The sequence below is a fragment of the Oreochromis niloticus genome, linkage group LG7 (assembly GCF_001858045.2).
Source record: "Oreochromis niloticus isolate F11D_XX linkage group LG7, O_niloticus_UMD_NMBU, whole genome shotgun sequence".
NCBI lineage: Eukaryota > Metazoa > Chordata > Actinopteri > Cichliformes > Cichlidae > Oreochromis > Oreochromis niloticus.
Window position 1 is genome coordinate 59,780,470 of NC_031972.2, and position 13,263 is coordinate 59,793,732.

General features: G+C 41.9%; 1 protein-coding gene across 6 annotated transcripts in view; it reads right to left on the bottom strand.

Annotated features, from left to right (window-relative positions):
• Nucleotides 1–4,318: 4,318 nt before the first annotated feature.
• Nucleotides 4,319–13,263, bottom strand: part of osbpl5 (oxysterol binding protein-like 5) — a 47,859-nt gene continuing 38,914 nt past the window's right edge. For all 6 annotated transcript variants that reach the window (XM_019361849.2, XM_019361850.2, XM_005466085.4 and 3 more), the window contains 8 exons: nt 13,044–13,141; nt 12,838–12,927; nt 12,291–12,427; nt 11,823–12,002; nt 11,092–11,221; nt 9,118–9,232; nt 8,912–9,014; nt 4,319–6,090 (listed from right to left, as the gene is read on the bottom strand). In XM_019361849.2, coding sequence (XP_019217394.1) covers nt 5,955–6,090; nt 8,912–9,014; nt 9,118–9,232; nt 11,092–11,221; nt 11,823–12,002; nt 12,291–12,427; nt 12,838–12,927; nt 13,044–13,141 — 989 coding nt within the window. In that variant the 3' untranslated portion in view covers nt 4,319–5,954. The remainder of the gene's footprint in view (nt 6,091–8,911; nt 9,015–9,117; nt 9,233–11,091; nt 11,222–11,822; nt 12,003–12,290; nt 12,428–12,837; nt 12,928–13,043; nt 13,142–13,263) is intronic.

Consider the following 13,263-nt stretch of genomic DNA (forward strand, 5'->3'; position numbering starts at 1 on the left):
TATACAATTTAAGTGATTACATAGCAAAAGGATCATGTAGCAAGAAATTTAATTTTCTTAGTCTTTACCGCAATACTAAAGAGTTTATGTGTGTTGGGTTGACAGTTGAGAGACTAAAGAAGCTTCAGGCAGAGAGTGGAGACATTGTTAGGAATGTCGACAAGGCAGTCAGTGGGTGGAAATCTGGGAATGACAGAGATCTGAAAGCTTTCATTTTCTTGAGAAATCAGGAAACAGAAAGTTTAATATCGATGCAGACGTTAAACTTTAGAATTGGTCAATGAGCAGCTTCAGTGGTAGTTGTCATGTGGTAGTAAAATTTGCTTAAAAGCATAGAGTAAAGCATTGTGTTAACATGTATGCGAAACAGGCTTGTTGTAAATAGCACTGTGAGTGCTCATTTCGCCTCCTGAGACCCAGCCTAATCATTTATGTCCTCTGTAGTTACAAGTTAAAGTGAAAAATCATTTTTTTCCTCAGTTCTCAAAAGATTAGGGTAAAAAAGCAATATATGATGACCAGTCTGTTTATCATTTACCAAACAAGTCCATCTAATGAATGTGCAGCCATTTCAAACCAAATCATACTTAGGTGAGGCTCACCCAAGCTGGTTAGAAGCACTGTGCATAAAGACATTTTTTGGTTTATCTCGTAAAAATGTAAATATTTTACAGGATTACTGAAAAAGTGCTGCAGGGTCAAAAATGAAAAAGTCACAGGTTAACCAAATTCACTAGGATATATTCTCTGGGAACCAAATTTGGGGAAATCTCTCTAATAACTGCTTAACTTCTCCAGTCAAGACCACAAATCATGAAAAAGGGATTCAATTACAATTCAATTCAATTTTATTTAAATAGCACCAGTTCACAACCCCCTCCGCGAATCACTACTGTACTGTGGCGAAGGGGTTTGTGTATCCCAGTGATCCCAGGGGCTAGGTTGTCTGAGGGCTTTTTGCCCCCTGGTAGCTTCTCCCATGGCTTGGTCCTGGGTGAGGGACCAGACAAAGAGCGATTCAGAAGACCCCTATGAGAAGACCATTGAGGGAACAGTTTACCCTGCCCGGGATAAGGTTAACGGGCCCTGCCCTGGAGCCAGGACCAAGGAGGGTGCCCGAGGGCAAGTGTCTGGTGGCCGGGTCTTAGTCCATGAGGCCCGGCCGGGCACAGCCCGAAAAAGGGACATGGGTCCATCTTCATGCAAGCCCACCACCTGCAGCAGGCACCCCAGGAGTTGGGTGCAGCCGGGCGGCGGCCAGGAGGGGAGGTCCTAACAGACTCATTCCCGGCTACCAAGACTGGCAATTGGGACATAGAATGTCACCTCTCTGGTGGGGAATGAGCCTGAGTTGCGATGTAGTAGTAGATTTCATCTCTGTCGGCTGTGCTGTAAAACTTCAGGTATATGTCTGAACAGAAGGTTGAGAGGTACCGGCTAGATATAGTCGGGCTCACCTCAACACACGGCTTGGGCTCTGGAACCAGTCTCCTGGAGAGGGGCTGGACTACATTGTGGAGTTGACCCTGGTGAGAGGCGGCAGGCTGGGGTGGGCGTCCTGGTATCCCCTCGGCTTGCTGCTTGTATGTTTGTGTTTCTCCCAGTGAATGAGAGGGTTTGTTGCCTGCGCCTCCAGATCAGGGAACGGGCCCTGACCGTCGTCTGCGCTTATACGCTGAGTGCAGGGTTAAAGTACCCACCCTTCTTGGAGTCCCTGGGTGGGGTACTGGAGGGTGCTCCGCCTGGGGACTCTGTTGTCCTACTGGGAGAGTTCAATGCACACTTGGACACAGCGAGACCTGGAGCGTCATGATTGGCAGGAACAGCCTCCTGGATCTGAACCTGAGCGGTGTTTTATTATTGGACTTCTGTGCAAACCACAGTTTGGCCATAACAAACACCATGTTCGAACATAAGAGTCTCCAGAAGTGCACATGGCACCACGACCCTCTAGGCTTCAGGTCAATGATCGATTTTGTAATCATAGCATCAGACCTATGGCCATATGTTCTGAACACGCCGCTGAGCTGTCAACTGATCACCACCTGGTGGTGAGTTGGATCAGGTGGCGGAGGAGGACGCTGTAAAGACCTGGCGTGCCTAAACGTATAGTGAGGGTGTGCTGGGAACGCTTAGCAGAGGCCCCGGTCCGCGAAATCTTCGATGCACACCTTCAGCAAAGCTTCAACAGCATTCTGAGGGAGACTGGGGACATTGAGTCCAAATGGACCATGTTCAGTATCTCCATTGCAGAAGCTGCTACATGGAGCTGCGGCCGCAAGGTGGTTGGGGCCTGTCGTAGTGGTAACCCCCGAACCAAATAGTGGACACCAGAGGTGAGGGGAGCCACCAAGCTGAAGAAGGAGTCCTATTAGGCTTGGTTAACCTGTGGGACTACGGAGGCAGCTGATAGGTACTGACAGGCCAAGCAGAACGCTGCGTGGGCAGTGGCTGAAGCAAAAACCCGGGTGTGGGAGGAGTTTTTAGAGGCCATGGAAAAAGATTTTCAGACTACCTCGAAGAGATTCTGGCAAACCGTGAGGCGACTCAGGAGGGCAAAGTGGTGTGCTACCTGCCCTGTGTATAGTGCGGGTCGAGCACTGCTGACTTCGACTGAGAAAACTGTCGGCCCATTGCTATGGGCCATTCAATCCTTATACAACCGTTGCAAGAGCTTGGTCCGCATAGCCGGACTCGTTCCTGGTGGGTGATGGGCTCCACCAGGACTGCCCTCTGTAACTGATTCTGTTTTTTATGGACTTTTTATGGACTTTATGGATTTCTAGGCATAGCTAAGTGGTGGAAGGCTTTCACTTGGGTGGACTCAGAATCTCATCTCTGCTTTTCGCGGATGATGTGGTTTTGTTGGCTTCATCAGGTGATGGCCTCCAGCTCACTTTGGAACGGTTCACAGAGAGTGTGAAGCGGCAGGAATGAGAATCAGCACCTCCAAATCTGAGGCCATGGTCTCTTGGCTGGGCTGGGAATGCCTTGGTGTTCCTGTGGACAAGCTGGAGGAGGTGGCTGGGGAGAGGGAGGTCTGAGGCTTCTCTGCTTCGGCTGCTGCCCCCGCGACCCAGCCCCGGATAAGCGGAAGAAGATGGAAACCTTCGGCAGAGCCAGGCTTAGGGAGAGGCACCCAGAGTTTAGTAATTACTATTGCTAAAACATCCTGAAACTAATTATCTAGATATATTTATATCTATCAAGGTATAGATATAGATAGATATGTCTCATCAAATAACTGCCCACTAAGTTTTAAACAAGACACCGATTCCCCAAAACCTCCATGTATGTGTAGAAAAAAAGCAAATAATCAGCACAGATTCAAAGTTAAAATTTCATGGTGACTTTAGGACAGTATATTTTTTAATTGTACTATATGCAATATAATGGCTATAACAGCACAATTAGATACCGGCTTATCAAACAAGGAGATTTTTTTATGAATATAATTATTATTATTGACAAAACGTTTATATCACATTGAGGCACACCAAACTGTTTTGTCCAGCAACTGAGACTTGTTTTTAAATTGGCACTATCTGCAGTGAATTCAAACAGAAGAAATCAAACTAATTTCTGAGCATTAACCACAGCAGCAGTATTAGTATTTTCAAATTAGCAGTAGTATTTTCAAACTATTTTAACAAACGTAGTTTCCTTTAATAACATTAGAAGTAAGTAATTCCGATGTTTGTTTGTGTTTTTTTAAATTACCGGTACACTGATTTTATGTTAGCAGTGCTTAATAATACTGCCTCCTGAACCCCAAACAATTCAGTTACCCTCACTAGAGAGGGTAACTGACTTCAGTGTGGCAGAGATATCAATCCATGTGGTGTCTAGCTGAAGACTTCTACTTCGTCAAGTTGTACTCTCAGGCCTGAGTTCAGGGCTGAATGAAGTTACTATCGCAGATGTGACCCAAAGTTTTTGGTACCCCTCCCAAACACAAGGAAGCAAAGAAATCTCTTAAAGGTGAAACTGACACCTTGGTTTTGATTTGTGGTGTGATGCATCATTTTAAATATGCTTTAAAGTAACAAATTAAAGGAGTTGAGCTTGAATCACAATGCGCATGTTCTTTTAAAAAAAAATTTCCTGACCGAATAAAAGTCTATATATTTGAAGGACACCCCCCACAGTCATTTAAAAGATTAGCAATTCGCAAATGTGATACAGTCCCCTTGAAATGTCTTTACCTACCTACATCAACATCGCCCTCTAGTAGGAGAATTGCAAAGAAAACTATTTTGCAGCATTGTGAATATCACTGGATATGATTTTGAATATTAATGAGAGGCAGAAGCAGAGGCAGGGTTAAAACATTTTACTGTAGTGCTACAGTAGTCAACAGGTATGAGTGAAAACATCAGGCAATCATCATGTTTTCATCACATTGCTCCATATGACAAAAAAATCTGGCGTGTAGAATCCCACAACATGGCAGCAGTGTAGAAAAGAGGATAGTAATGAAAAGAAAAACAAATTAAGGTTTAAATAACAGCATTCAAAGAGTCGACTTCCTTCTTCTACTTGTCCATCATCTCCTGCTGTGCAGATCGGTACTGGTGATGAGGCTTAAATTCAAGGACTAATATACCAGTAAAAACCAACATCACAGACGTGGCTTTGTTTAGCGTGGCCATACAGGCGTCCTCGCTCGTGTGTGCTCCATCACACTAACACACACACATACATGCACTCACATATACAAAATGACAAACCTACACAAGCCCCAGGAGATCGATTGTCACCCCTGGTCTCTGTCCTCCAAGCTGATTTAGATTAGGAAAGTCAAAGATAATCACACAATAAATACATTCTGAAATCTCTTTTTGAAATAGACGGCCTGACAAATATATACAAACTGATTAAAAGATTTAAAAAAAAGAACAACTCATTACTAAGTGTTTACATCTAAAACAGTCACTTGAATATGTTGAAGACCGAGATGCACACACAAACCCCTTCTATTAGGCCAAAGTATTAATTATGTTTTCCTCTCTTTCTCTCTCCTTATTCCCTCCGTTTCATCCTCTGCATGCTTCTTTATGTAACTGATTGTACACTCTAGTGTCATGGTCTAGACCAATAGGTGCTATCCTATCATCCCTTCAGTTACTGCACTACAGGCACACAAATACAAAGACACTCAGTTTGGCTCTCGGCCCTGCCCCGTTCCAATTATCCTTCCTACAAACAGAAGCAGTGCTGCCTGTAAACAAGTACTCTTTGTCCTTTCGGATTATAAATACTGTTTTGGTAAATGCATCATCAATAACAGACGAGACAGAGTGTATTTTAGTGTACACCGATACAAAACACACAATTGCACTGTGAGAAGAGTTTCCTTCTTCATTTGTATTTCTTCTGGTTGTTTTTTTTGTTTTGTTTTGTTTTTTTATTTTGGCTTCAGCATTAAGGCCCAAAAATCTGGAGTGTTAGGGAAGAAGTAGTCCAAGTGGTGATCTGCCTGCACCCAAAGGGCCTATTGTAGGTACAGACAACACATGTACAGGCACACTCACAGATAAACAGTATTGCAGGGCAATATAAAAGACACTAAGGAATGGTGAAACATCCTCTCTGTCATTTCTTCTTGCTAAATCATTCTCAATCATACATTTCTTCCTTTATTTAAAATCTTCTGAACCGTGCTCATCTTTCATTCCTCCTCTCCTGTCCAAAGTGCTTGGGTGCCGGTGCTCTTTCAGTCTGGCTACACTAGGGGGTGCCATTTCTCTCTGCTGATGACTGACAGGCGGTGGCTGTGTTTATTGCTGTAAGGTCCAGGCTCCCTCCCTTAAAGAGAAAAGAAAGGGACAAAGTTGCCCCCCCAGCACTGATCTGAGGTCCCTGCCCTCCTCTGTTAATTAGAGTTTGTGCTTTTCAGAGGGCCCCGATGCCAGATCAGTGCCAGTGGGAAACTCCTTCCTTGAGGAGCTGGCTCAAGTGAAGACGTAGTTGAGGAGGAGCTGGGAGAGGAGCAGAACACAGAGGATGAGACACTGACGGCCTGTCAGCGACACGCTGTCGTCTGTTGTCCTCTGACGAGCCATCTGACGACTCAGAGCCACCAGGTTCCTGCAGGAAGATAAGGTTTAGGATCAACAACTGTTTGAACGAATTTCAACAGGAATTCATAAAAACAACATGTCCCAGGGTGACTGAAGTCATTGAGTTAAAATTTTTTATACCATTTCCTGAACTCTGGTTTAGTTTCTGAATACTTTAGTTTAGAAACACTCAAATTGTTCTACTCACATCCTGTACACTTTTTAAGGGTCACAAGCCAAAAACTAAATATCATAACAATGAATGAAAATGTAAACACCTACTAAAAACAAGCATAAATGCCTTTTTCCAACATTCAATTCCAGTGAAACTATATCACCAAATCTGTCAGTACTTTAACCTCCAGAGAGATGTACCACAAAACAAAAGTAATGGTTAGCAAGCATAAAATCTCAGTTTCTGTGTCATAAAAGTGGCTCTCTTTTCCTGGCTAAATCACCACGGTAATTTGAGTGTACTCATTTAGTGATGGAGAACATGTGGAACTGTTCTTAATCCCTGGATCTAATATGCTGCGGAGTCCGTTTTATACTGCAGGAATTTCAACTACTAAAGGAAATTTAGTAAGTTAAAATTAATTTCACTTAAGCTGTACTTTTTTATAGTATCAGAACTCTAAAGTGCAGTTGTCACATTAGAAATAAACACCACCAGTAAAACATAATTACTACCACTGTGAGTTCTTTCTTAATTTAATCAATTTCTTCTGTATGTTTGCATTTACTGTTAAAAATCTATAAAAAAAAAAAAACATAGAAAATATATCATCATTTTATCATCATAAGCTGATAATGTTTGATTGGAGTAGGTGGAACACAGCAGTTCTGTATGTGGGATTCATTAGATAACACTAACAAGTGATACATTAAGAATAGTTTATTTAAGCATATATTTGACTCCATTAGCACAAATAGTTACACAGCTGGACTGGGACTGGACTGTTGCCAAGCAACACATGAACATTTTCCAGAACAGCAGTTTGCTCCCCACACATTATTGCCAGTCAGCTGCGTTGTATCATGTACATTTATGTGAACCTTTCAATATATTGTGCAAACAGTTCTGCACTGGCTTCGGATGCACGTGTGCCTCTGATGAGTTACAGCTTCATCCGAACATATATCGTTTCATCACTTCCTGAGCTCCTTGGATGGTCTCCTGTAGCATTAAGCATTTTTTGTTAACATTTTTTTATCTTATACATCACTTTTGTGTTTATGTAAGGCACCTCAACTATTCTTAATCACTGCTATGAGCTCTGTTGCCTCAAGTCTTGCATCACATCGTTTCAGAGAGCACTGGCTCTCAGGCTGTAGTTGATATGAGACGTGTGTTCGGGTCTCTTTCCCATTCTTTGTAACATCTGTTGTACTGGTTTACTGTCAGGAGGATTGGTGGTGGATCGCAGCTGTTGGCCTCCTGGGCTTTTTGACCAGGTGGAATTGTGCTTACATATTTTTTTGAGATGGTACCAGGCAGGGGGTGATTTACTTGATTCATAAACACAGTGCTCCCTCTGATTTCTTCTCGTTTTCCAGTGGATGTGTATATGTTGGTTCCTTGTTGAATGTCATGATAAAATACTTGAATTCTGGAATGAGTAAGGTTTGAGATCCCGATTCATTGTTGGTTCCTGGGTCCAAATGCAAGTGTAAATCATACCCGATGTACTTTAAGAAATGTTCTGAGCCTTGTTGGGTGATGTGTTGCTCTGTATTTCCCTGTTTGTTTGTTTTTTTAAAAATCTCTTTTAAACTAGGCTTGGAAAATTAATTCTGGACTGTTTTTAATTCCATCAGTAGATAGATGATATAAGATGAATTTAAATCTCCCCTAAGCCTAACGTACCTGCTGATAGTAGATCTCTTCTTTATTTGTCCAGATTGCTCCAAAAACTGCTTCAAAAATATTCAGCTCTGTGATTTTGAAAGATTTAAAGTAAATTTAGATAATTTTACAATAACTGTGAAAGCAGTCCAACGCCCACGTTGGCTTCATATTTTGCTCTTCTCTAATTCTGAACAGATAAAATGATACCATCTAGAGTTTAACATTGAGGTTTCTTTTCTTCACTCCAATCAGAAGATTCACAATTAACAATTTTCCATGAAAATATGTCCATGTTTGCAGCTTAAACCTGTTGCAATCTGAGACAGTCTAATGACATGTTGTGACTAAGCTGTGTTACATGTGAAGGCAAAGTGAAGTTACACTGTGCTATACATTTACAACTCAAATTACTTCAAAACCAGTCTTCTTACATCTTTTTACAGGGCTGTTTTCCCTTAATTATACAACCTTGCAAATGGGGGACAGATATGGTCTTGGCATATGGTGTCCTTTATGCCAAGAGGCTACTGCAGGGGCCCGGGTTCCAGTCTGCTCCAGGCTCCTTGTTTTATGTCACTTCCCTGCTCTCTCCCCATTGTCCTATATGCCAGCGGTCCCCAACCCCCGGGCCATGGACCGGTCTGTGTTTTGTTTGGTACCGGGCCGCGAGATTTGAGGCGCTCTCTGTGAAATTTATGGTTTTCAGGCTTTTTATCAGTTTTTATCGTTAACTCTGTTTTCCCATGTGTTATGAATAAATCTCCTTTTTTTTGGTACTGGTACAGGTTTTATTTTTTTGTATTTATCCGCGACACCTTAAAAGCTGGTCCGTGAAAATATTGTCGGACATAAACCGGTCCGTGGTGCAAAAAAGGTTGGGGACCGCTGCTATGTGCTACTGTCTGTTCAATAAGCTCCAAAATGAAGAAATAAAAAGAACCCAAAACATATATCCCACTTTGTTCTCTTCTGCACTAAAGTGTAGTTGCGTCACTCTCACCTCTGGATATCCTGCTGTGTCTTCTTTATAGATGTGATGGAAGCCTCTAATATGGCAATGTCCTTTATCTCTTTACTGCACCGGGCACACTGGTTAGAATAGCCTAGGTACAGAACACACGAGAGACCAATGATAAGACACCAGAAGGTTAGATTTATTTAGCTATTTTATTTTTGGGTGGGGGTGTATATGCACGTACACCTCACCTTCATTGTCCGAGGACTCGTGTGTGGGTTCTGGCGTGGTGCTGCTGCTCTCAGTGTTCTGGCTGCAGCTAGATGGCTGACTGCTGGCCTTCCTATGCTTCCCGTTAACCTCAGCCTGAGAGGAGATGTGCAACAAACTTCACTTCAGGAAAATTCACAGCATACTGCACCCTGACACAACACTGGCTATCTGGGTATACTGCAATGAATATCAAGTGGCTAAAAATAAGGGGCTTATCATGCTTGTCAGCAGTGATGGGAATAACGGCGTTACAAGTAACGGCGTTACTAACGGCGTTACTTTTTTCAGTAACGCGTAATCTAACTAATTACTATTCCTATCGTTACAACGCCGCTACAGTTACTAAGAAGGAAAGGCGGTCCGTCACTATTTTTCAACAAACAGACGGTTGAAGCTGTGTTCAGCTTACCGCATCTTATATCAGCTGCAGGAAGTAGCTGTAAGTAATCTGGGTGCTACAGCTTTAAGCAGCTGCGCGCTCCCGTGGACGGTAATCACGATCACTGTCTAGCACAACACCTGGAGCTCAGGGGGCAAAACAATCGCATGAGCGCTGCTGTTTGACTGAGGAAGAATAAAGTAGTCGTGGTAAGTCAATCACATGACCACTTAAAGACAAAGCAACAAGGTGCCAGTTTTTAAATTGTGTTGATAGGCCACGTAAAACCAGAGTCATGATAAACAAGATATACGCGGCGTTTTTTCCTCAATAGTTTCGCCACGTTAGCGCTAGCAAGCACTCTCTGCTTATGAGCAAAAAAACAAAACAAAAAAAAGTTTTAGGAGTGACGGAGAGGGAGAGAGAGAGAGAAAGAGAGAGGGAAAGAGAGAAAGAAAGAGGGAGAGAGAAAGAGAGAGAGGGACAGAGAGAGAGAGAGAGAGAGAGAGAGAGAGAGAGAGAGAGAGAAAGAGAGAGGGAAAGAGAGAGAGAGAGAAAGAGAGAGAGAGAGAGAGAGAGAGAAAGAGAGAGGGAGAAAGAAAGAGAGAGAGAGAGAGAGAGAGAGCGAGTTTTGAGATGTGAGATTTGTGACGTTTAGCGTGTTTGGAGTGTGTAGTTAATGTGTTGTCTTGTGTAGTTCGTGTGTAGTGTTGTGGATAGTTTTGTGTTGCGTGTCAGAACAATGAGGCGACTGATGTCTCCAGGTAGAAACAGGAGTGATACACCTGCTGCTGTCAGACCTGCAGGTATCAGGCTGTCATGTTCTCCTTTGTAGTGGACACAAAATATTTTTTTTGGAGTGGCACAAATAATTTGTGGCATCTTATTGAAGAACAGCTGATTGTTCTTTAAATAGTTTGAAATGTTTATTTAAAAAAAGGGTAAAAGGTAAATGGATGCAAATAACTTTGTTGTTTGCAAAACTTGTGCATAGGATTTTAAATTGACAATTAATATTTGCATTTGAAGTTATGAAATATGATTCATTAAACATGTTTATGGTTGTTACAGTAAAAATATAACTTTTTCTACTCTGATTTTATGGTTTTTGTCTGATTTTAGATCAATTCTGGTTATACAGTATGACAAAATGAGAACATAACTGTAAATTCAGGCACGTGAGGTTGCGCTAAAAAGGATGATACCAAACAAGGCAAAGCAAATAGTTTTTAAAGGTAAAATGTGGAGAGAAAATCAAGAGTAGTAAAAAAATGGCCAATTATACCCTGGACCCCAGGGGGTTAAACGTTCTTTGTTTTTTTTTTAAGTAACGCAATAGCTACTTTTCCAAGTAATTAATTACTTTTAGAATATTGTAACTCAGTTACTAACTCAGTTACTTTTTTGAAGAAGTAACTAGTAACTATAATTGAATTAGTATTTCAAAGTAACTTGCCCAACACTGCTCGTCAGTGACATTGCAGCAACTAAGTATTAGTATGAAGAAAGAAGCTCAGATTTCATCCTGATAAAATGTCATTGAAAGGCTCATCAGTAAACAATTCAGTTTAACCTTCTGTTGACTGGCCCAGCTGTGGCTGTAGGAGAGTCCGTTGTGTTGTCTCTGGCTTTTCTCCTGCGTCTGAATCACGCCATCCTTCTCAAACTGAACAAAACAGCGCTCAGGGTCCCACGGTCGCGTGCTGCAAAAATAAACCAGTGCAATTTAAACTTCCTCAGATCCTTGTTTGCTTGTCCCCACTTGCTGATACCACAGTGCTTGTAGGTCTTCCTGAAGTCCCCAACCACAGTATTCATTGCAAAAGGAGATATGCACGAGCATGCATGAAAGCATTTGCGAAACAACAACCAAAGGACTATAAATACTATAAATAAACCATAAACTGCAGTGCTGCGTTATGTCTGAGATATGGTGAGCTAGATCACAGTGACTCATTTGATTTTATTTATGCTTTTTTCCTGTTGTAAAGTTTATTACAGTAATTAGCAATAACCTCTGACTGACTAATAACCTCTGTACCAGTTTCAGTACTGGCGTCCTGTATTATATACCTCATGATACTGTTACTGTAATTATATATAACTGTTGGTTATACTGGCACAAATTACAGTCAGCTTATCTCAGCTTTCAGCACCTGACTCTTTCAAGTGACATGTATTGTGGCATATCAGTATTTATTCTCACACCATTTCTATCTGACCCCTTCCTTCACAGGTCACCTTTTACTACACTTATAACCTGAATAAAAAAAGGCCCTAGTGTGTGTGTGAGTGTGCTCATACTCCATGTGCTTGTAGGTCCACTCGGAGGTGACAGAGTCCTGATGGAAAAGCCGTGGAAGCCAGGGTTTGTCTCCTCTCTCTCTGCTGTCTCTCCGCTGAGCTTCCTCCAATACAAACTTCTCCTGGGTGGCACGCACTTGGTCCCTATCCATGATAGCACTGGTCACATGCTGCCACAGTCTGCCGAGAGCATATTAGAATCAGATGCAAATGGGAAAAACACAGTGGGCAATGAATTGTCACTAAAAAGTCAGAAGCAGTTGTGTACAGTGAGATATAATGACATCCCAGCCACCACCTCGTCTGGATATCTAATAACGTCTGCAGTTAAAAGTTCTGAGCTTTGGGTCACTGACACATGTTAAATGGGAGCCACTATTACAGTTATCATGCTAGCACACATTTTTGCATTTGTTTACTCAATGAGACTCAAATTAAGAATTAACACAGATGATCTTTGTGGTTTACCTTTCGGACTCAAATTCTCCCTGCTGGTCTAACTGGACCACTTGTCTCTTGAGGCGACTGCTGCGAATTTCTGGACTTGGGTTCCACAAAATCTCCTGCTGGCCTGAGCGCTTCTCGTGAATAAATACCTCGTTGTCCTGAACAAAAGTTTAGCCCTTTTAACCAAGTTAATTGACCACAACCATCCATAAGGCTCTACATAAAAATACACTGCCATTATTTTCAATCCAACCTGGAAACTACCAAGCTAAAATGTTCCCAAGATTTTAGCCATTCCCAAAAGATCCCAAAAGTCATCTAGAAAACAAAATAACAATACTGAATTTCTTTACTTTTGCTTTTTGATGCTCAAAGCCACTGTGAGAGCAACACAGAAGAGATCCTTTACTTTATGCACCTTCCAGCTGCTCCTAAACCTGTGATTATCTATTCTGTACTACAGAGTAGTACTAATTGCTAAACAGTGGTGAGTGGTAGCAAATGATACTGAAAGATGTACTCAAGCTCCTGAGACTGCATACGAGATCAAGAGGATAAAGGTTCTTACCCAGTGTCCATCAACAGTGGCCAGTACTTCCTCTCCGACAAAGATCTTTCCATTGATCTGATTTACAGAGCCAGAACCTCCAAGAAAAGGCTGAAGTGATCAGAATCAAAATGGAATACCTTTACTAAAACAGCTGTAGTGCAAACAGTTGACTAGATAAACAACCAGTGAAACAAATCTTTCATTTCTTTTTTCAGAAAATATACCTTCAGTTTAAACTCCAGCTCTGCTACGCATTTGGTTTTCTCACACTCAATGGTAACTTTCCCTCCCAGCTCTAGTGTCATAGTGCCGTACAGAATCCCTACAAGAGAGAGACAAGATTGCAGCATTAGATCAACAAGTTCAGCAGAAGGAAATTCATAAATTATTGGTAGAATTTATCATGTAGGCAGTTGTAGTGAGTGCATTCCTGGGAGACAAGAT